The sequence below is a fragment of the Halichoerus grypus genome, chromosome 2 (genome assembly GCF_964656455.1).
Source record: "Halichoerus grypus chromosome 2, mHalGry1.hap1.1, whole genome shotgun sequence".
Classification (NCBI taxonomy): domain Eukaryota; kingdom Metazoa; phylum Chordata; class Mammalia; order Carnivora; family Phocidae; genus Halichoerus; species Halichoerus grypus.
In genome coordinates, this window is record NC_135713.1 from 160,369,824 (window position 1) to 160,393,063 (window position 23,240).

The 23,240-nt window shown below is 53.7% G+C and overlaps 1 protein-coding gene across 10 annotated transcripts in view; it reads right to left on the reverse strand.

Annotated features, from left to right (window-relative positions):
• The window catches only part of EPN2 (epsin 2), an 81,600-nt gene that overhangs the window by 23,696 nt on the left and 34,664 nt on the right, over positions 1-23,240 (reverse strand). For 5 of the 10 annotated variants that reach the window (XM_036073490.2, XM_036073482.2, XM_036073487.2 and 2 more), the window contains exons 2-4: positions 21,411-22,174; positions 19,397-19,567; positions 1,449-1,576 (exon numbers count right to left, since the gene is read on the reverse strand). In XM_036073490.2, coding sequence (XP_035929383.1) covers positions 1,449-1,576; positions 19,397-19,567; positions 21,411-22,005 — 894 coding nt within the window. In that variant the 5' untranslated portion in view covers positions 22,006-22,174. The remainder of the gene's footprint in view (positions 1-1,448; positions 1,577-19,396; positions 19,568-21,410; positions 22,175-23,240) is intronic. The other 5 variants (XM_036073491.2, XM_036073489.2, XM_036073494.2 and 2 more) reach the window with 3 other exon arrangements.

The window sequence follows — 23,240 nt, forward strand, 5'->3', positions numbered from 1 at the left end:
AACACGTCTCCTTGTAAAATACAAAAGCCTGAGAGCCCAGAAAGGAATCAGGAAGAGGGTGAAAATCACCTATCACTGCATGTTTATTTCGAGGATTTCAAGCAGAAATGATTCACTATACAGTTGACCTTCCATCAACACGCGCGTTAAGGGCACCAACCCCCCCAAAATCACATATGAATTTGACTCCTCAAAAATTTAACTACTAAGAGCCAACTGTTGACTGGAACCTAAGTAAATCGCTTAAGGCATATTCTGTGTATTATGCTGTGTTCTTATAATAAAATAAGCTAGAGAGAAGAAAATGTTACTAATAAGAAAGGGGCAATGGATTTACAGCACCGTATTTATTGACAAGAATCCACACTTACGTGGAGCCGCACGGCCCAAAACTCATGTTGTTCAAGGGTCACCTGTATCTAATTTATATTTATTTAAGGCAAAGTTACCACATGCAGGAGACTGGGCTGTCCTAGCTTTTACAGCATCACAAAATAGAAATAAGTTCCTTGTATTTTATTATAAATATGATGAATCACAGAGATGAGTTATGAGTGGAAACGGGCTCCGACTGTCCATCTGTCCCTGCATTCCTGCCCCTTCTCCCCGGGCTGTCCGTGACAGAGCCAGGCACCCACAGGGACAGATCTAATCGCTGTGCTTCTCCTACTGGGAACAGGGGGGCTGTAACTGAAGCTGTCCACCGCGGTCGAGCTTTAGGAGGTCTCCAGTTACAGCGACACAAATCATGCCAGGACAGCCGCCTCTGCACTTCTGTCGAACCACCCCTAATCTCTGTCTCTGCACATCACTTCCAGCGCCTCGCGCTACCTGACTCCGTCTACCCTCCCTAACCCAAGGTCAGCAGGGACAGACCTGATGGCCGGGGCCAAAGGGACACAGCTTTGAAAGGTCATTTCCAACACGCCTTTCCCTCCTTGTCCATGTTAAAGTAATGTGTGATTAGTAGAGAAAAACAGGAACTGAAAACAAAACTACACACACTTCCGTCACCGAAACATAATAAGGGCTCTCATTACCTGCAGCTTTCCCTCCTAGCCTTGTTTTTCAGCATTCAGATGCACCTGAGCCATCTTACCAAACTGTCTTCCCCCGGGGCTGAGCCCACACGCCTTGCACGGAGGGGGCTGTGGACACCCAGGCTCGTTCGAAGGGACCATGACAAGCGGCTGTTGTCAACAGAAGTGTTTCTGGGGGGCACTCTGACCAGTTCATCCACTGGCCCACAAAAAGCTTCCCTAAATGGAACTGCGTAGGGCCCCCTCCCTGACCCGGGGCGGGGGGTGCCAAGAACACTGTTGTGGCAACGCCAAGTCCCCTCTCGGGAAACACATCGGAAACACAGAGGCCAGTGTCACCATCCCCGCTGTGACCCACGCTCCCCCCCGCCCCTCCCCCCGTCCCCAGCCCCCAGCGAGCAATCACACCTGCCTGGCACCAACCTGCTCAGCTACCTCTCGGCTCATGGCAAGTGCCAACTGAAGCTGCAGCTCTTCCTCTCCGCTCGTCTGTGGCCGGGCCTGTTCCAGCTCGGAGGACACCCTCGGGGAAGTGGCTGCGGGGGGAAAGGCAGAGTCACCGCATGCACAGGACAGGCTCACGCTCACGGCTACCCGGTCAGACCACACCTTGTCCCCATCTCACACCTGCAGAGCCCGACAACGTGGGCGCCGTACCAGAGAGGCCTGCGAACAGGTTAAAATCAGTAACGCCAAACTCGGATTCTCAGGGACGTAAGCCACGTGGCCGGCCACGCTCAAGGCAAGAGGCCTTCGGGGGCAAGGCCATAGGCCCGGCCTCACGAGGATCAGAACCTCCGTGTTCGCTTCAGAGCGGTACTGCTTCAAAGAGAGAAACTAATATATATGTGTATTTTTTTTACAAAATCAAAAGTATTGCTCCTGAAGAGCTGGATCAAAGAGCGTCACTCACACAAGCACAGGGCATCTGTGGACTAAGAACTTCACTCGAGATACCCGCCAGCATTTCAGAATCTCACTTTGTATCGCATGGTGGTAAAGATCACGGAAAGCGAAGCCCAAATGGTTCTGCAGCAACCCCGAAAATTTTTGTTTTCTACGCAAAACTGTGCATTGACTTGGGAAAAACTTTTTTTTCTTGCTGTCAGCAGTTAGCTCGTACCAACACTTGTAAGCAGCTTCTGGAAAGACAGTTTTACCGACAGGATGGGATGCGGGCTCCTGGCTGATAAAACAAAACTCCAGGAAAGGCTTCTCTACGCGTTCACACTTACGCAGGGCTGGGCCTCCCCGGACGGAAAACGTGGGCACTTACAAGGCCATCGGGAGGTTCTGCGCATCAGGGAGTGTGGGTGTCGCCAGAAACCGGACATAAAACTTTGGGAGCATGGGGCCACCTCTGCCTCCACCCCAGAAGAGGATCCACAGCTTTCTGAGATTCTCAAAGCCAGGCCCCACTGCCTTCGATGGTTCCCCACTCCATCCTCCCTCTGGGCCTCCCTGCAAAGCCATTCCCTCAGCTCAGCCAGCCAACTCCTCGGTTCTCAGAGCTCAGCTCCCCTGCCCTGGTCCTGCTTGACTGCCCTCCTCGCTGGGGCTGGGTCAGCAACCCCACCCCGCCATAGCACTCCCCCCTATCCTGCAGTTTGGTAGATCATGCCAGAAGGTACGCTCCTTGAGGAGGGTCCACGCCTGTCTTCTCACCATTACATCAATCCTCAAAGTTTGGCAGAGTGGATGGCAAATACCCACCGGATAGACACCTGGAAGCATGCACAGATGGATGGACGGACAGACAGATGGAGAATTCAATTTCATGGTGGATGGGTAGTTGTTCGAAAATGCCCTAATTGTGTATCAGTTTTCTTCCTTCTTTCATTTTGTCCATTTCAGCAAACCCAACCATCAAGCCTCACCAACCCAAATGCTGTTCCCGCCTGAAACTCCAATCTGAACTTGGCTTCTTAGGATTGCCTCTTTGGGAGAAAGTAAATAAGGTCAGGAATGATTCCTGAAAGATGAGATTTCTAGTTGGCTGGGCTCTGGCTACCATGAACAAAACATGGTAAGAGGACTAGACACAGTTAGGGTAATAGGAGAACCAGGCAAAGCTGCAAGGGGCCGAGGGCGGGGCAGGGCAGGAGAAACTAAAAGGCAATGCTTTGTCACACAATTTTTTTGACAAACATACAGCTGTTAAGAGTTCATTTGGAAACAGTCCTGTGTCATGAAGCACAGTGTATTTGCTATGATTTACTGTCATCTCAAAGAACTAGGAAAAAAAAAAAAGCCAGCAACCAATTGCCTCACATCTACTCTAAGCTACATGAACAAGACAAAGACCGAAGGAAGGAAGGAAGGAAGGAAAAGAAAGAAAAAGAAAAAGAGAAAAAAGAAAGGAAGGAAGAAAGAAAGAAAAGAAAAAAGAAAAGAAGAGGAAGGAAGGGAGAAAGAGAGGAAGGAAGGTCGGTCAGTTGGTCAAGTTGAATCCCAGCCTAGTTATAGCACATTTACCTTTTCCAAAGTATTTGTTTTAAAAATACAGCTAGATGGTAAGAAAACGTCAAGTCCCCCTTAATAATCGGATTCGTTAACCACGTACCAAGACAAAAGTACATTTTTTGTGGTTGCCGGTTCTGTGCCCAAGCCTCCCCTATGCCGGTGACAGTGCTTAGGTCTGTCTGAGCTTTCTTGTACTCCAGAAGCAAAGGAGTCACCACCCAGATCTGCTGGAGACTAGAGAAGCCACACAGATTCGGGGAACGGTTCTGGAGGCCTCTTCTCAGCTGCCTGTGGTTCCCACACAGATCCCTGGGCCACTCGGGCTGCCTGTTCCCAGCCGCCTTCCCGATAGTCTCAGAAGCTCGCTTCACAGAACCCTCTGTTTATAACGAACACAGCACACTCGGCACCCTTCATTCACTACCACACGGAAATGGGGGGCACATAAAGAAGACCTATATCCCATCCCACACCCCGAGAAAGGGCTCTGAAAAAGGAGCCCCATCTTGGCTCCTCCTGGCAGGGGAAGCTGCCACTTGGCGGCCCCGCCACAAGGCCTGATTCAGCCTGGCCAGGGATGAATGCGACGGGGCTCTGAACAGGGACCTTCTAGAAAGGAGCCTCCCTTGTCCTATGAGCCTTTCGGCACATGTGCAAGGCCAGACTGGCCAGATGCAGATGTACACGTCCCCGTGTCCATAACCGACACTGGTCGGATAATGCGCAGCCAGCATGCGGAAAGAGCTTACCACATCAATGTGGAAATCAAAGACAAAGGGTATTCCCCTAAATGCTGTGGTTTCTGTCAACGGATGTACAGCTCTCAGTTCCGCAGATGGCAGAATTCACAGCCACCGGCCCCGACTATCAGCTGAGCTGCACACAGCGGTCTCCGCTGCGAGGGACGACTCCAGCGGAGACATTCTTGACTTAGTGACAGCAGCTCGGCCCCACAAAGGGCCCCCTGTGCCCGAGTACATGACAGTGAACACAGATGGGCTTTGTGAGACGGGCCTGAATGCACCCTTGTGACCACCTGAGCCTGGCCCAGCTCGGAGGGGCTGCAGGTCCCCAGGTTTCACAGGGACCCCTGGAAAACGCCAAGTGCCCGAGGGAGAGCTTTCCCACCCGCCACCTTCTGGATGGGAGACTAGGAACCGTTAGCGTAGGCTAATCACCAGCGAAGCAGCAAATGCTCCATCACCCTTTTCCTACCACTAAGACGTCTTTTCGTATACGGATCCCACCTGGAGGAACTCAAAAGTCCTCGCTTGCTGTGGCCGAGAATTAGAAACATCGGCTAGGCCTCAATTTTGACCCTTTTGGCCTGTTAACCTGGCTGAGAAAGCCCAGGGGAAAGGTTGAAGAGGAAGCCTATAAAAGCCAACTTTCCCCTCCAAATACAGGCTAAGAGGAAGACCAGTGCATCCAGAAACACCTCCCCCTGCAGGGAGATGAGGGAGTCTGGCATTCACACCACCACCCTCCCCCCTGCCCGGGGAGTGCCAGGCTGAGTGGGCATGCCCACACTCCGGGCTTCGGGAAGGACCCTGTTCCCCAAATGTGCTCCCAAAGCAAAGGCTGAAAGATTTTCTAACAAAGATGCTTCAGTCGGCCAATATCCGGCCATTGTGAAAGAAGAAATCGAAGCAGTCAAGGTAAGAGGAAAACAGGAAATCACTTCTCAGGCTGTTTCGCTATTTTCCTAGAAAGCACTTATGCAGCGTCTGCAATCACATCGATTAAAGGGAACAGACACTGTGGGACATAGCCTGACAGGCAGAGGGCTCTGCGTGGTGAGCAGCGTGACTTCTGTTAAAGCTCTCTGGTCCGTGAGCCCCACACAAGGTGAGCGCCTGGTCTCCACGGGTCCCCAGCAAATCGATGCTGGGCGCACAAGGCACAGCGGACACCTCGGGGGCCCAAGAAGACCCCATCTGGTTCTAAACACTGCTGCCACCACTTACAATCCTGGGCCTGTTGGTGGACAAGCATGCCAGGGTTCAAATCCCGTCCCCGCCACTTACTAGCAGGGAGACCACGCGCAAATAGCCTGACCTCTCCGGGCTTTTGTATCCACATCTGTGAAATGGAGACAAATGGGGTCTGTGGGGAGTCAGGGGTGTCCAACACACGGCTGGCTCTCCCCGGAAAATGTGCCTTTCCCCAGGTCACTGCTCTCTGTTCCATTCCATGACCACCGGACGACCTAGGGGCTAGAGCTGGCTGGCCCTCCCAGTCTCCACCTCACACAGCAGAAGCCATAAATACGTATCCTGTTGTACCCTGGCCCTTTCCAGGCCTCCATGAGAACGGGACTGGGGCCACGGTCCTTTGAGGGAGGAGCTAGGGAGTGGATATTGAACCCCAGGGCCAGCTTCCGCCCTCCAGTGACCGGTTCCCCGGCCAGCTAAGTTCCTTCCTCATTACTGAACTGCAGCGAAGTGCTTACTGGATCTTTCTCAATGTGGTGACATCTTCCTGTGGTTCCATGGGCCACTTCCTGAGCCAGCAATGAAACCTCGGCCACCCCCACCCAGCAGCCTGGCCAGAGCTGAGGCTCCGAAGCCTGTTCCCACAGAAGACCCTCCAGGATCTTCATCTTACCTCCTCACAGGGAGGGGCGGGAAAGACTGCTTTCAGTCGAAGGAGGTAAATTATGACACAGTAAGTTCAGATCAGCCCAGGTAACGTTAAAAGAGAAAAACTATAAATACATGGTTGGAAAAGCCAAAAAGGTACAAGATGAGAAGTGCATCCAGTACCACCAGTCAGATCCCTTTCAGGCCAAAGGGTGTCTCTGTGTGTGTGTGTGTGTGTGTGTGTGTGTGACTTCACAACAGAGGGACAAACCATAGCCCCTCATGCTGTGACCACCCTCTGCCTGTCACATGACATCACCCACCTCCCAGGACAGTTCAGTTCCGGCAAAATCTCTGATCTGATTCCAGTCTGGACTCTAGATTGATTCCCGGTTCACAGAACGATAGGGCGGGGACTGAGCCAAACACCGCACAATGTAGTAGACAGACAAACCCAGACCAAGGGACGCTCTATGGGACAACTGGCCCAGTCTCTTAGGATCTCAAGGTCACAAGAAAAAGAGCATCTGCTGCAGACAGACCAAAGGGACAGGATGATCAGATGCAACCTGTGGTCCTCGGGGGGATGGGGGGTCTCCTTTTAGACAGATCAGCTACAACACGTGTTGGGGACAACCGATGAGAGACTTGAGTATGGACTGGGTACTGGATGATGTTGGTGCTGTGGGTTTTGAGAGGTATGAGTAAGAGGCACCATCACTCCCCTTCAGGAAGAGACACATACTGAATATCTACAGGGGGAATGTGATGATGCCCGTAACTTATTTTTAAAACACTACAGCATAAAAGGAAGTGGGAGCCACACCTCTCATCCTGCCCCCATTCCGCTCCCCAGAGGAAACAGCTGTTGACATTTTCTTGTGATTCTACCCAGAAAACCGCTGAATGCCTACTCCGTGTGGATATGCGTGGGCGCGCTTTTCCGACACTTACCCCCGGGGAAGCACGTCTATCCCTGCTGTGCATGCCGTGTCTCGTTCCTGTGGCCTGACCTGGGCTGAGCGTTTTCCACATGAGACGCAGCCCAGCGTGGAAAGCGGATCTGAATGCCTGCGCAAGGATCTGGGCTCTGCCACTTCCCAACACGCGACCTCGGCCTAGGCAAGGAATCCTCTGAGCCTCGGTTTTCTCATCTGCAAAATGGAGACAGAGTACCTGCCTCCTAGGGTTGGTGAGGCACCCAATGGGCTAATCTGTGAAAAGCACTTAGGCCAGCGGCTGGCACATGATACTCCTACAACTCTCACTAGTATCTCAATGAACCCCTCAGTCCAACTTACAGACCAGGGCTGAGGCTCAGAGGTAAAGTGACCTGCCCAAGGTCTGAGGAGAGACGATATGGGAATAAAGAAAGCAGGGGGAGGGGGGTCCCAGGGCAGAGGAGGAGGAGAGCTGGCTCTCTTTTCAGAGGTCAGGGCAGGCCATTCTGGGCTACCGGAGCAGATGCCTGGGTCGGGGAAGGAGGCCAGGCCAAGATGGGTGGGAACTTTACTGGGGGGGGGCGCGGCAGAGGCTGTGAGGCTGGTAAAGGCCGAGGGTGCCCAAAGGGCCACGATGAAAGAGCCAAGGTAGTTCTCGGGGCCCTTGGAGGGGCTCTGGCGGGTGTGGGTCTAAGCAGAGCAGTGATGCGATCTGACTGGTCCCAGGGAGCAATGGTGGGGGCATGGGCCAGGATGGTAGCTTTGCAGGAGGTGAGCAGTGGCTGGATTCAGGACACGTTTCTCTGAGATTCTCTTATACTTGAAAATGCTCCGGACCGTCCAGCCTGAGGCCGCAGGAGAGTATGTGCGACCCTGCCCAGCCTGGCCCACAGCTCACAACTGAAGCAGGCCTCAGTGTGTGATGCGGCCGCCGCCAAGGGGCAGACTCAGTACTCAGAGTAGGTGCTGAGGGCAGAGCTGTGTCCCTCAAGATGTCCCGGTGCAGTCCCGACCACCGGTAGCTCAGAACATGACCTTCTTTGGAAACAGGGTCACTGCAGATATAATTATCTAGGATGAGATCATCCTGAAGCAGGGTGGGCCCTAAATCCAATATGGCTGGTATCCTTACAAGAAGGGGAAGAGCCCCAGTGCACGTGCATGCGCGCGAGGGGACGCCGCATATGATGGGGGGCGGGGGGCAGGGGCTGAAGTGCTGCAGCTGCTAGGCCAAGGGACACCAAGGACTGCGGCCACCAACAGAAGCTAGGAAAAGGCAAGTAAGAATTCTCCCCTACAGGTTTCAGAGGGAATGTGGGCCTGGCGACGCTTTGATCTTGGACCTCTGGCCTCCAGACGGGGGAGATAACCTGTTTCTGTGGTTCTACGCTGCCTGGTCAAAGCCTTTCCCGGTGCAACCTCAGGGTCTTCCCACCACCTGCCTGCACACACTGACGTGGGCATCCTCGTCACGCAGGGAAAGGAATCACCACGGCCCCTCAGCTCCAGGACTGACTTTACTCCCCGAGGCTGCTCACGAGCCCATCCCCTTCCCAGGCACCCCAGCCGGCCAGTCTCCGCTCTGTTCCTAGAAGCCTCCAGCTCCTTCCTGCCTTTGTTCCCCTCCTGCTGTTCCCTAAATTGGAAAGAAGAAACTCCTCATCCGAAGTGTCAGCTCCGACGCCGCCTTCTCAAGCACATCTTCCCCGATCGTGCCATTAGGACTCTCGCTGGCTCGATTCCCGCCACCCTGGCACCTAGAGCAGGTGGCCTTCGTCTGCCTCTCTGTAATCAGTGTATGCATTCTACACTGTGGACCTGTTTGCAGTCTGGCCATCTCCCCGACCTGACCTGGCCCAAGGCTCCATGCAGGCAGGGGCCACGTCGGCTTCGTCACAGGCACAGAGCAGGAGTTCAAACACCAGTTGGCTCGTTTTCAAGTTGAGTTTCCAGTGAAAACTAGCAATGGCTATAACCTCCAAGGGCACACTTCATTCGCTCCTTACCAGCACCCTGAGACAGTGGTGCTGCCAACCTCAGTTCAGAGGCGGAAGCTGAAACCCAGGGCGGAAGGAGGTAAAGCCAGAACAATGGCCACGTTCCTCCCCAGGCCGGGCTGGAGACTGAGCTGGGGGAGGGCGGAGCAGAGACAAAAGGCAATCCTTTTATTTGTCTGCATGATTCAAAGCCCATCCTCTGTCTGGAAATAAAAGAGCAAGTGTGTGCTGTTCTCTTTGGGCTACAGATTAAATGCTCTCCATTCCTGGATCACCAGCTTGAGAGGTGGGGCAGGGAGCAATCCTTTCTCGTTACTGTTTTCCCAGGGGTCCCCATCATTCCTGCTCTGTCATGCTGTCGAGGTGAAAGTCACTCTCTGCGTAGAGCGCTGCAGGTGCCCACAGCTCTCCAGGCAGGAGCTCGGGAGGGAGGGGTGGGGGCTCCGAAGCCTGCTTGGTCCCAATAGAGGTCAGTGAACCAGCACCCACACTTGTGAGCAAGCCCAGGGTGAGGCGTGAACATCAACAAAGATGGAATTTCTCTCTTTTAAAATGAGTATTCTGGTAGTGCCTTCCATCTATTAAATCAGTGATGATCTGGGGCGCCTGGGTGGCGCAGGCGGTTAAGCGTCTGACTCTTGATTTCGGATCAGGTCATGATCTTGGGGTTGTGAGATTGAGCCCCACAACGGGCTCTGCACTCAGTGGGGAGTCTGCTTGAGATTCTCTCCCTCTGTCCCTCCCCCCAACTTGTGTGCTCACGCTGTCTCTAAAATAAATAAATCTTAAAAAAAAATAAATTTGTGACAATCTTTTTAAAAAATTACAGTACCCATGTTAAGTTCTGCAGCCGTCAACGGTCACCCACAGCTGGGGGCACTGCAAATGGGCACGATCAGTTCGGAAAGCATTTGTAATGTTTCAGGGGACAGAAGGATGGTCACACACTTTTCTATTAATCTCACTGCTGGCAACTGTACACTGGAGACTATATTGAATCTACACTGATCTAAGGACTCCTTTTAAAAGCAAGCTTTCTGCCTGAAGTTTGCCGCAGCATTATTTACACTGGTGAGAACCTGAAAACAACAACTCTGATCGTAACGATCAAGTGATCCATTTATGGAGCATTTGCTTTGTGCAAGGCAGTTACGTGCAAGCATATGTCAGCACAGGTCATTTACACAATAATCCAGGAGAGACTACCCTTATCCCTAGGTTACCAATTAAAAGACTTAAACTTGCTGAAGTTAAGAAATCTGCCCAAGAGTTAACTCCCAGGCACCACACCTGGTGCACCCTAGATATGTGTGCCTCTCCTACACTGGAAGCCCACCAAGGGCAGGACTTCAGTGGCTGTGAGCCCCTTGCTACTCAGTGCTGTCCCCAGCCCTCACGGACTTAAAAATGAGCAAGTGAAAAAACTTAATGTTTGGGGACGCCTGGGTGGCTCAGCAGGTTAAGCGTCTGCCTTCGGCTCAGGTCATGATCTCAGGGTCCTGGGATCGAGTCCCGCGTCGGGCTTCTGGCTCAGCAGAGAGTCTGCTTCTTCCTCTGCCTGCCACTCCCCCTGCTTGTGCTCTCTCTCTCTCTGCCAAATAAATAAAATCTTAAAAAACAAAACAACTTAATGTTTTTGAAAATGTCACTTGTATCTTGTCCTATTGTCTGCACGATACAAAACATGAGACTTGTTCTGTTTTCATGGAACAATACTCAGATGTGTGATCCAGATCTGTCAGGGCAACTGCCCTCTGGGGATGTGGGTCCTGATCTGGCCTTCGGTTCTTTTCCAGATTACGAACCTGTGTGCTTTGCCCACAGAAAGATGGCCACAACGAAACCGCACAACCAGGGGCTGGAAACCTCCCGTGCTCATGGGCCAAGGAGTGGGACCCTGGCACCGAAAATGGCCGAACTGTTTGGTGGGAGCAAGAGGATGGAATGCTTGTCCAGCATCAGGCCGGGATGAGCTAGGAAGCCCCACCCAGTGGAATGTCGAGTGCAGCTGTTAAAATGTTTACAGGGTGGTGGAGGAAGGGAGACAACGCTCCGATTACAGGGTCAGGAGACAGAAAAAGCAGGGATGCAAAGTTGCATTAATGAGTATGCAATCCTGGAAAAGAAAATGGTTGGAAAAAAGTCCAAAAGGACATACACCAACACGGGAAGGACAGCTGTCTTTGTGGAATAAGATTATAGGATATTTGTCTTCTGTGTCTACTTTCTACACAGTACTTTTATAATGAAAAAACCCAGCCGTTTCTTAGTTGACGTCCACACTGGGCTTACCAGGTAGTGCTGGAGAGGTGGGCCACCGAGTGAGCCGCTCTCAAGGGTGCTGGTTACTCCCCATGGCTGGACTGAGCTCCCCACTGGCAGGCTGATTCAACACCAATTTCGAGCTGCTCAAAGCCCAAGCATCACCTGCTGACTACAACTTTCTGAAAGGGCACTGCTACCGGGCATCAGATGGAGAGAGGGGAGGAACAGAAGGCTTCAGCTCAACAAAAGCCAACACGGAACAGACCACTGGAGAGCAGTGCCCGGCCCCAGGTGCACACTGTGCTCACCAGAAACTTTAGCGCCCACTGTGAAGCCTGGGTCCATCCCAGGGGTTCTGACATCACTGGTTAGACGTGTGGCCCAGGCTTTGGGACATCTGGGGACATTTAAAAGCTCCGAGGCAGCCAGCTTGAGGGCCGGGGGCTGAGGGAAAAGAGAAAAGACACCTGGCAAAATGAGGAACAGCATTTTATTACTGAACAAAAACTAGCGTCTATGAATTATACTGTTGCTAAACTCAACCTTAAAGCATCAAGAAACTGCACAAGTATGTAAAGTGTTTCTTTATTCCTGGAAAAGCCCAAAAAATGTATTTCCAAGAGACTAAGGCTCATGCTTGGGCAGACACCAAGAGAGAGGAGCTCGACACACAGAAATACCACAAAAAAAAAAAAAAAAAAAAGAAAGAAAGAAAAGAAAAAGAAAAGTTAAGGTTTATTTAGCATCTGTTCAGGGGCGCCTGGGTGGCTCAGTCATTAGGCTGAGCCTTCGGCTCAGGTCATGATTCCAGGGTCCTGGGATCGAGCCCCGCATCGGGCGCCCTGCTGGGCGGGGAGCCTGCTTCTCCCTCTGCCCCTCCCCCTGCTTGTGCTCTCTCTGTCTCTCTCTCTCTCAAATAAGTAAGTAAAATCTTATTCAGCATCCGTTCATCGTTTACTGAACACCTTTCCTGGGTCAGGCACTGTGCACTAAGCACAGACGAGGCTCCTGCTCTCGGAGTGTGTTCTAGTGCAGGGACACAGAAAATAAGGTGAGTAATTTCAGATAGTAAAAAATACTGTGAAGACAAAATAAAAGAGAGAAACATGACCTACAGGGATTAAAGTACATTATACGGTCTATTTTCCCATACCAAGAGAAATCTATCTTAGACCTTCCTTCTTATTTTTACCTATGTAATTTTTAAATGCCCCCTTGAGGTTGACTGTTTGAAACTAGCCAGTGGGCAGCCGTGACAGACACCGTCACAGCTGTGCGACCGTTACCAACCCTGACTTCAATCCCCTTTCCCTGTTTCATACTCCACGTACTGAGAGCTTATCAACAACACTCTGTTTACCTCTACTACAAAGGTGGCTTTCAAGACAAATGGCCAGATAGAAGTATCGTATTCATAATTCAACTTTCTATGGCACAAGTCAACATTGATCCTTCACTAATTATCCCCAATCAGCAATCTGGAGAGCTGTGTTTCAATGCTACGCTCTCTGACAATCACAGGAGCTCCTTAAAACCCGGGTCCCCATTACAGAACAGTTTAAAGAGGTTTCCCTGCTTTTAAAAACCATAAAGGAAAGCATTATGTGAGATGGGCCATACAATTTTAAAACTGCACTAGGTGTATGCTATACATTCATCTATTTTGTAGAACAATTTGAACATTACTTTTTTGTTGGAAAGTAGGAGTACCAGAGTTCTTCTGGGAAATCTGGGTTCACATTCCAGCTTTACCACTATGACAGAGTGGATTTGGGTAAGTTCATCTCCATGTCCTTATCAACAAGGTGCCCTACCCGCCTCCTCGGGCAAGTGGGAGCAGCAAGATGGACCAGTCACTGGGGAAAGCAGAGGACGGGTGATGAGACAGCCAGAACTGAGCAGCAGCCTCACCTGGCACATTCAGACCCCACTTAGGACCCAGCCCTCGTGACGAGAATACGCATCATTACTGTCTGACCCTCAGACAGGGTGTCAGTAACAGGGCCACCTCCAAGGGACTACTGGCATTACTGAGCAGCCTCCTCCGTGATTCCATCTGCACTTGAAAGATTAACTCCAATGCTGACAGCCAGGCATCCGCCTCTGCCCTGGGCCTGCCTGCCTGCCTGCCTGCCACGCAGGGGTCCCATGACTTCCAGAACACTTTACCCCAGCAAAAGGGAAGTCAAATGGATCCCATCCCATCTGCCACCAGACTCCTAGTCCATCCCACCTGAAAAACAATCTGCCACCAGGTGAAAGGCCCCTGAGGGCTGGGAACATTCTTTTTTTAATTTTTTTATTGTTATGTTAATCCCCATACATTACATCATTAGTTTTAGATATAGTGTTCCATGATTCATTGTTTGTGCATAACACCCAGTGCTCCATGCAGAACGTGCCCTCCTCAATACCCATCACCAGGCTAACCCATCCTCCCAACCCCCTCCCCTCTAGAACCCTCAGTTTGTTTTTCAGTCCATTGTCTCTCATGGTTCTTCTCCCCCTCCGATTTCCCCCCCTTCATTCTTCCCCTCCTGCTACATTCTTCTTCTTCTTTTTTTCTTTCTTAACATATATTGCATTATTTGTTTCAGAGGTACAGATCTGAGATTCAACAGTCTTGCACAATTCACAGCGCTTACCAGAACACATACCCTCCCCAGTGTCCATCACCCAAGGGCTGGGAACATTCTTCACCGGGTGGCTGTCCCTGGCCTTCCCCGGAACTGGGCAATCACCTGGCTGTCAGCCAGCAACCAGCTCTCGGCCCCGGGCGTGTCCCGCCACCCCATTCCTGGGCAGTGTCACTCAGCCCCGCACCTCGGGCTCCCACACTCAGGAGAGGCCTCAGCTGACCCAGGCTCCTTCCGAGTCCACACCCCGGGAAGGACAGGCTGGCTGGCTTTGATTTTTCTTTCTTTTTAACAATAATATATTGTTATTATATATCCCCATATCCTCGAGTTTTCAAAAACAGACCTACATAGGCCTCCCCTTCTCGGCTGCCTAATCCATGTTAAAATGTCCTCTTGGGCGCGTACAGGTGTTTACACGCCCCAGCTGCACTCCCACAGTCCGGCCGCCAGGGCTGGGGCCACAGTGACTGGTTCCCCCCGAGGTTCTCTGCCGCGGAGAGCCAGCTTCCCTGGAGAGTTCCGGAAAGGCCTGTGCCTCCGGGCTCTTCCCAAACACGCGTATGGAACGATGCACACGGCAGCTTTCAGACTCTCCCTGATGGGCTTACGAACGGCTGAGCGCCGTGGAGCGAGTGAGAAAGCCGTGTCGTCCCCCCAACTCCGAGAGAACATGAGCTCCCGTGGACTCAGGCCAGGCCGTCAGAGTGGGGCTCAGGACGCAGTCAGGACCCAGGGCTCCCCGCGAAGGCCCGCGCAGGCTGTTCTTGGGCCCGCTCCTCCCCCTGCGCGGGGAGCGCCTGGCCTCCCTGCACCTCATCTGGATCCTAGACTCTTACCCAGCTGCTCAAGAGCAATTGGTTCTCTTTGGTGCCGCTGGCTGAGAAATTCAAACCAGATTTGGACCCATCTCCGGCCCTCATATGTGACTCTGGCCTTCTCCTACTTTCTCACCTTTATTGTCCTTTTGCCCCAGTTCCTTGTATCTACTTAATCCTCTGGTATTGCGTGTGTTTTGGATGCCAACTGCAATCCTCTCTAGAGTGAAGCAGCACAAACACGTGAAATGCTCGTAATCTCTAGTAATCACTCGGTGAATCACTGTCCACGGCGTGAGGGGGTGCAGCCCTGCGTGAGGGGCGCCCAGGCCAAAAGAAGGGCTGGCCTGCAGGAGGCACGGACACGCTCCCGGGAGCAGAGCTGAGCCACACCGCAGGTAGCTGCTCTGCATCGGCCGAAGGGCCAAAGGCGTCACCAAGACAGTAGATCCATCAGGACAGCCCAACACCTGGCCGCAGGGGGCATCAGCCACCTGAGACAAAGCACACCACTGCCCACTTTGGTTCTGGGACTTTAGCTCGGTTCCCATTCATGTGAGGGAATCAGAGGGCAAAGAGCGTTTCTATTCTCTGTCTTCCTTGTTCCTTTTTCTTTTCTTTTTCTAAGAACAGGAATGCTGACATCCGGCCTCCCACCCAGCAATCCAAGGCGCCAAACTACACAGGACATGCTCATGCTGCAGCGGGGCAAGCACGGCTCCGGCTCTGGGGGCTCACGGATTGGGCGCTCCTTCCTTCCCTCCCTCGCCAGCCTCCATCCACAGAGGCCAACCCAGGAGAGAGAGGAGGGGAGTGGGAGGTCCGGCCCTGACTCTGGAGCATGCACGTCAGAGGACAGTGGCAATCTTCTATTCAGGCCTCCGCCTGGACTCAAAGGGACGATTCTCCTGATCGCCCCATGCTGCCTTTCATGTGGGTTCCCACCGTCCCAAGAACTTCTGCTATTTCTCCAGAGCCTGCTGAAATGTCATGACCAGCCCCACAGAATGGGGGGGGGACGGGGGGCCAGAGCCGGGAGTGGGCGGTGGGGGGTGGGGTGGGTAACAGGCAGGTGGCTCATACCCCGCTCCACCCAAGCCAGCTGCCCTGTCTGTGTGGCCTCTGGAAGACCCCAACCTCTCAGCACGAGAGGCCTTCCCTGGGCCCCACAGCTTCCCCTGCACACAGCAGTCCTGAGCACCAAATACCTGCCAAAATCATGTAGGGAGCCAACGGAGGCAAGCCCAGGGCCCAGCCTTGGGCGGGGAGGGCAGCCAGGTCACCAGGGATTACAAGAATGTGAAGGAACCGTGAACACCAAGTGAGGCCAAAGAGGTGAAGGCCTCTCCAGCCCAGAATTCTCCCCCAGGCCCTAGACTTCTCAGGCCTTCTCCATGCACCTGCATGTCCAGTAGACACTCTGACATGTCCAGAACATCACCCCGCCTCCGCTCAAACCTGCTCCACTCACAGCCACCCATCTCCCAGTGGCTCAGCTAGCAGTCCTCAACTCTTCCCCCACCGCCCCCCCCCCCAGTCCTCCAGCAAGCCTGCTGGCTCTCCTTTAAGACCTCTCCAGACCTCCACAGCCCCACCAGCGCCCACCTGGATAAGGAGAGTAAGGTCTCCCCACCCAGTACACAGCCGGAGGAGAAAGCAGTGAGAGAAAGTAGTTAGAAACCTTGAGAGCAATCTGATACAAACATCCAAACAGATACAAAAGTATCAGTCTGAGCGCATCAGGAATTGAAGAGCTGCTCCCTGCCAGAGGCAGTTTGAGAAGCCGCCCTCCACCTTCGCCAGGCCCGCCCTTGCCATACTCCTGCCCTTGACCTCACCTGCCACGCTGCCTCACTCAGCTCTAGCCACCCGGGGGGCCTTCCTGGTCTGCAAGCACCCCTGAACACACTCCACCTCAGGCCCTTTGCATGGCTGCTCCCATCCTCTGCCTAGAATGCTCTTCCAAACCTTCACACAGCGCACTTCTCATCCCCCTTCGACCTTTGCTCCAACATCACGTTCTCAAAGAGGCCTATCCTGACACCCTCCTTAACACTGCAGACCACCCTCCTTACTCCTCATGCTCGACTGGGTTGTTTGGTTTTTGTCTGCTGTTTCCCAGAGCACTCGTCCTGTAACATGCTGGATCATGTCTTAGGTTTATTGTCTCTCTTCTCCTGAGTAGGGCAGACGGCTCTGTGCTCTGTGCTTAGGCACACAACAGGAACTCAATACACACTTGCTGAGCAAACGAGGGAACGGGAGGGAACGCGGGAGCCAGAGTGCAGCCAGGGCGGGCTTCACGGAGAGCCTGGGAGCGGCCCTCCAGGCGGACCTCAGCACACTTAAGCTGACGGAGGCCAGCCAAGGACCATCAGGGGCGTTGTCAGCCGTGTCAAAGGCTCTGAACTGGATCCTGGGAGATCCCTGGAATCCAGAGGAGCTCTCCAACACCCAGGCTCAGCGTATCACCCGTCAAAGTGGAAGGTGGACACGAATGGGGGAGGCTAACAGCAAGGAAACCAATCAGAAAGCGGACACTGAACTGAGGTCACAGAACTAGAGATGAAGGCACAGAATTCGAGAGGTTTCCAAGGTCACACCTACAGATGTATGGGGGAGGTAAGGGCGGGGGAGGAGGCACAGGGAGGATCAGACGGGTAACGGTACATGACAGGAAGGTCCCCTCAAACATCATCATGATTTCCCTGGGTCAGAACAGCAGCTAAGGCATGAGGAGCCTCCCCGTAGCGCCTGCTCTCCCAAGAAGGGGTGTTCTCCACAGTCTGCCTCCCCCCCAAGCCGAGTCTTCACCCGTGTCCCCCAGGCCTCCCTGCAGGGTCTGGGTTCCTAAGGGTGCATCTCCGATACGTCTCCCCGGCATCTCGGCCTGCATCTCATGAGACCACTTCCTGAACGGCCAGTGTCCATCTGACTCCCCCACTGCCGCATTCTGAGCCCTCACGTTCGAAGGAAATCCGCTGATGTGCGTACATTTGGCACTTAACTTACACTGAACACTTGGTTATAAGTGCTAAAGAAGAACAGAAAGCCGTCACGGGCCAGGCCCTGCCCTCCCCCCAACTGCCTCCAGGACGGGCAGGGTGTGAGATATGGAGACGGATGCACGCGCTAAACAAAGGATGAAAAACGTTGACACCGTGTAACACTCTGCCCCAAACTCCTCTGGGACATGAAAAATTGTCAAAAAACACCTACTCGTTTTGATCCTTCCTTTCTACCAAAGCCGAAGGAGAAGAGACAGCCACGAGAGCTGTGTACCTGGAGCCACCTGCCAGACGTGTGTGTGCAGGGGAGGCACCCAGGTGGAAAAGAACCAGACGGGACGGAGACCGGCCTGGGGGCACAGGGCGTGGTCCTTCCTGGCCACAGCAGGAGGGAGGGGGCAGGCAGCGCGGCTGGCGCAGGCCGTGGGCCTGAGGTTAATATGCAGAGGGCCCAGGAAAGCCAACCTGCACGCCAGCGAACCCAAGACTCAAAACAGAACTTCCCAGTTACTGAATGGACCCCGGAGTCCTGGGGAACACTGGGAACCTGCCGAGAACAGCCCCCAAAGATCTGGTGGAAGAAATGGTGTGTAGCTCAAGGGCCTCTGGATGATCGTTCAAAACACACTTGTGGTCGTTTGCATTCTCTGCAGTGCAAAGCTGGTCCTCCTTACAAAATCCCGTATAAAACGGGGAGGAGAACACAGGAGCATGAAGGAAAATATCCCAGAGCGAACTACAGTGATCACACACATACCCAAGTCAAACAAGCTGTAATATTAATGAGGCATGAATCAAAGGGAACGGTTTCCAGGGCTGAATAAAGGCCGGCCACCTTATCGGGGAAGTCACACAAAGGCTCCTCGTTGGTGCCCCTTCTCGTAAGAGCAGAAGAGAACAGCCGGCTTTCTTCTCTGTAGCAGGGCCCCACTTGGGGGTTTGACTAGCCTGAGAACACGTTCCGGCAGGCAATAGGAAAAAAATCGGTTTTCAGTTTAACCTGCAACAGTTGTAGACTCTGACCAGGATACATTATTAATTAGTCAAAAGAGAAGCCCCACTTTTAGCTACCCATTGAATTAGGTTATCTTTAAACACTGTGACCTAGAATTGACAGTACAGCTAACTCTCTGTTTAGCACGGTAATGGGGATTTCTGGAAGGACAGAAGTTAATTGAGAAGCAAGAACAATCCCATGTTGTCCTCATCAAGGCACGGATCACTGCAGCAAGGACGATGGCTTCCAGCGACTGTCCACCGAGGCCCCCGGCTTGGCCCGGCGTTGTGAGATTTAAACCGCACCTTTCTGGCTCAACAAGCCAAGTGGTGTCCGGCCCCCACCACTCCTGGGTCTGGCCGACTGCAGAGCGCCCTCCAATTTTTCAGGGCGTGGGGATACAGGGAAAGCATGGGCAATCACCCCATGCGTTACCCAGATGGCAGCAGAACTTCTAGCAAGGGGCACAGGATGGTTAGAGGGGAGCGCCTAGGGAGAGAGCAAGACAGGGGCCCTGGGTCCGCAGGAGGCTGGACCGAGAGGCCCAGGAGGAGACAGGGAGAGAGTTGGCTGTACTGGACCCAACAAGCACACCCCCAGCAAGCTGCCCCGCATTTCTAGGAAGGAGAAAAGCAAACCGCCGTCCCACCTCGGGCTGCGCGGTCACAAGTGAGGCAGGGCTGGGACCAGTCGCCATTTGGGCGGGAGGCCAGCCCCAGGTGCGGCAGGAAGGGGTGGCGCTGGCTCAGCGGCTGCAGCTCCTCGCTCTGACCCAGCGGGGCCCCTGCGCGGTGCTGGGGACACAGCGAGGCCTCGGGCGCTGTCGGGCAGGGACACACACACACATACACACAGAGAGAGACACGCCATTAGAGGGACTGGGAGCGGCAGAGTGCGGGCCGGGGCCGAAGCCCGACGCACGCGGAGGGGCCAACAGCCTGCTGACCACGTTCTGACCCTGCACATGCAGCTCAAGCTCAAGGGCCGAGGGAACCAGAAGCTGTGCGAGCTAGGACCGTGGCAGCAGCCGTCAGCCCAGCAGAAGGCCGCCAGGACCTGGGACCGGGGCCCCATCCAGACCCCCAGGCTCGGGCACCCGGACAGTCCCACGAGCTCTCGATGAATGGGGCGCTGTTTCAGCTCTGGCTTTGTATCCTCTGGCTTCTTGACAAAAATAACCGCAGGAGGTGTGTGGAGAGCGGAGCAGGGGCCAGTAGCTGGGCAGCACAGACCCAGCCCCTTCCACAGAGGCAGCCTGAGACCAGCTGCACCCACAGCGGCCCTTCTTGGGGGATGGAGAAACAACCGCACTCCTTCCAGGGCAATCTTCATTTTGGGGGGCGGGGGCAACCTGGCCCAGGCGGAGCTGCAGGTCACAGTCCATTCCGGGAGTTTTCCTAAAGGTCACAACCTTCGCCTCAGCAGAGCAGTTCAGATGAAGAGGGGAACAACAGTCACCAGAAACGGGACGAGAAAAATGCTAACCTCTCCAAGCCTTTGGTAAGAATTTGGAATTCCTAGAGGCAGGAAGTCTGACTCGGGAACGCAAATCTCCCAGCTGACACAGTTCTCAAAATGCTGCTGGGGGCGGTACGGGGTCTAACTGAGGCCTGCGCGCAGGAAACGTTAGCAGGCGGCCTGGTAACAGAGCCACTGACTAAACGAGGACCAACGGGAGTTTGTCAGGCGACAAACAACTTCCTTAGAAAAGAAAAACATGTGCTGTTATGCTGACACGGTGCTACAGATTCCAAAAAGAAAGGGGGTGTGGGGGGCCTGCACTTCTGTTTCTTTCAGCCAGAAGATACAATGTGTGCATCCCCCACCCCTCCCCAGGCGACCAGGGCCACCAGTCTCGACACCACACTGGGACAGCAGAGGGGCGCCCGTTCCCCGGACCACTTTTAGTGAATGCCCAGGACGCCCACACGGCTCTCCGAGACCAGCTTCCGTCAGGGCCTGAACTCCAGTTCTCTTCCCTGAAATCTCATCCGAATGAGGGGCAAGAACCCCGCAGGAATCCCGCATGCAAAAAATGAGAAAACCGAGTGGCCCCACCCAGCGCAGACCCAGCCATGCAAGCAGCTCCCCAAGAACTCTCGTCCCCATGCTGAAAGAGGAGGCCTCGCTCACACTAACACCTGCAGGGGTCTCGGCCTTCTCCTCTTTCACTGAGATAGAGACCTCCCATCTCCCTCCCGTGATGCTGAAGGAGAGTGACACCCTGAGCCGGTCGGGAGACCCGCAGCCCAGTCATCGGAACAACATTTAACAGGAAATTAAAAGACATGAGGTTATCAAGAAGGAGCGTTCATTTCCTCCTACCTACCAAACGCAGTCAACTCCCACTGTTTTTCGCGGCAGGCCAATCGCTTGGCTCCAGCCCTGCCCAGGGGTACTGAATCGGACCCCAGAGCAGCAGAAGGTCTTGAGACCCCTGAGCCAGAGCAGCCAAGGGACCAAATACCTACCCCCCCCCCATTAACTGTAAATGGGTGCAGACCACTGACACTGTTGTCCGGGCTGCCCAAAGCGGAGAATGGAGGGCAGATGCAAGCTCTCGCTTAGCCCAAGGGCATGTGCCACCCCACCCGCCACCCAGTGCTGCCGTGTCTGTACCCAGCACCCTCCGGCAAGGGGTGGGGAGCGCTTCCACTACTCACAGCCGTGGTAGGAAGCCGGCGACCCCCCGGCCTTGCCATACTCCTGCTCTGAGTAGCTGGTGGAGAGGTTGGGCTGGCTGGAGCCGCGGCCGAAGGTGATCTGGTTGCTGCCCATGCCCGTGGCGACCTGGGCCATGCGCTCTTTGGTTTTGAGAGCCTGGGCCCTCTCAGCCTTCAGCCGCTCCTCGTCCTTGAGGAGGGCCACCAGCTGCTTGGACTTCTCGCGCACGTTGATGCCCTGGTCCTTGCCGTCGCGGTCGATGTACTGGAAGTCCTTCAGCGTCTGGACGGCGAAGAGGTTCTCGCGGCACTGCTGGGCCACGCGCTCGGAGCCCGTCTTGATAAGGTAGTCCAGCAGCGTGAGCGCCTTATACACGTGCCGCCAGTTCTTGCCGTGGTCGTTGAGGCGTTTCCATACCATGCTCATGATCTCCGAGAAGGCCGCCACGTTGTAGGTCAGGTCGGCGATCTCGGTCATCAGGGAGCTGGACGGGCCCCACGGGTCATTGGAGGTGGCTTCCCGCACTTTTATTTCAGCTTCCGAGTAATTGTTCACAATGTTTTTCATTTGCCGTCTAATAGACGAAGTCGCCATCTTTACGGTCTTTGTGGCAACTGTAAAGCCCTTCAAAGAGAGAGACGTTCCTGTGCTGGGCAAGCTCGTGCCCTGCGAAGGTTCAGTCTCCGTAACAGGCGTGGAGCAAGGTCCCTGCCAGTCATTTCCTCCGCTGGAGCCTCAGGTCCGAGAAGCCAGAAGCCATGACCTGGAGAGAGAAAGAAACACACTCCCTGTACCATGAGCTCCTCCGAGACAGCAGGAGGCTCCGGCTCAGCCCTTTTGTAAAAGGGCAGGTACCGAGGTCTGGCGGGGGTCAGCGGGGGCAGGGATGAGTGGACGCGCTTCAGCCTCCCTAGGAGGAAAGAGATCCATCTTCTTTTCAAAATTACAAGATCAATATTACAAGTTAATAGTGAATAAAATCTAAACTCGAGGTCAAGCCTTCGGCAGACAAGAAGTAAACATTGTAATTGTTGCTCTGATTTTCAAAACACTTCTACTGGCACGGCTCTTCTGTGGGTTGTATTTTCACGCGTGGCAAAAGCCAGCGACAGAAGAATCGTTAACACTGGGGGCAGACGGTCCTGACAAATTTTAAATTCTGTGGGAGCAAGAAAGCCTCTCATTTCAGGTATATCTTACCCAAAAAATGCCTATCTATGTCCCCCCCTTAAAGTAATCTCTACACCCAACGTGGGGCTCCAACTCATGACCCTGAGATCAAGAGTCACATATTAGACTGAGCCAGCCGGGCGCCCCTAAAATGCCTAACTGTGCCTTTAAAATCATTCGACATCTGGCTTTGGTCCACTGTGCTTTTCTACTTGCCCAGGACGTTTTCTGTGAGCACTTTTCTCCTGACTTTTTATAGGTTTCCAACTACTCTTGCAGAGCACAGCCAAGGCCCTCCACTGGGCTTTCGAACTTTCCAGCACCTGGCCTGAGCTAATACAACTTAGAAATAATCTGGTCTAGCCCACTCCCATCATTTCACAGAGGGGAAAAATTGAGGCCCAGGGTTACCCATTAACGGGTCCACCCAGCCCTCCACCACAAACCCACATCCCCTCTCTCCAGAGAAGAAACATTTACTGAGCTAGAGTGAGGTCCACATCTCTGACAATCGGCTTTGGTCCACGGGTTTGGTCTTGTTCACCAATGACCACCCAGCACCCAACACCGTGCCTGATGTGGATACAAATGCTGTTGAATAAATTTACGAAAACAGATTAAAAACAGCGTCCCTGGCCTCAGGAAGGCCACAGACTGGG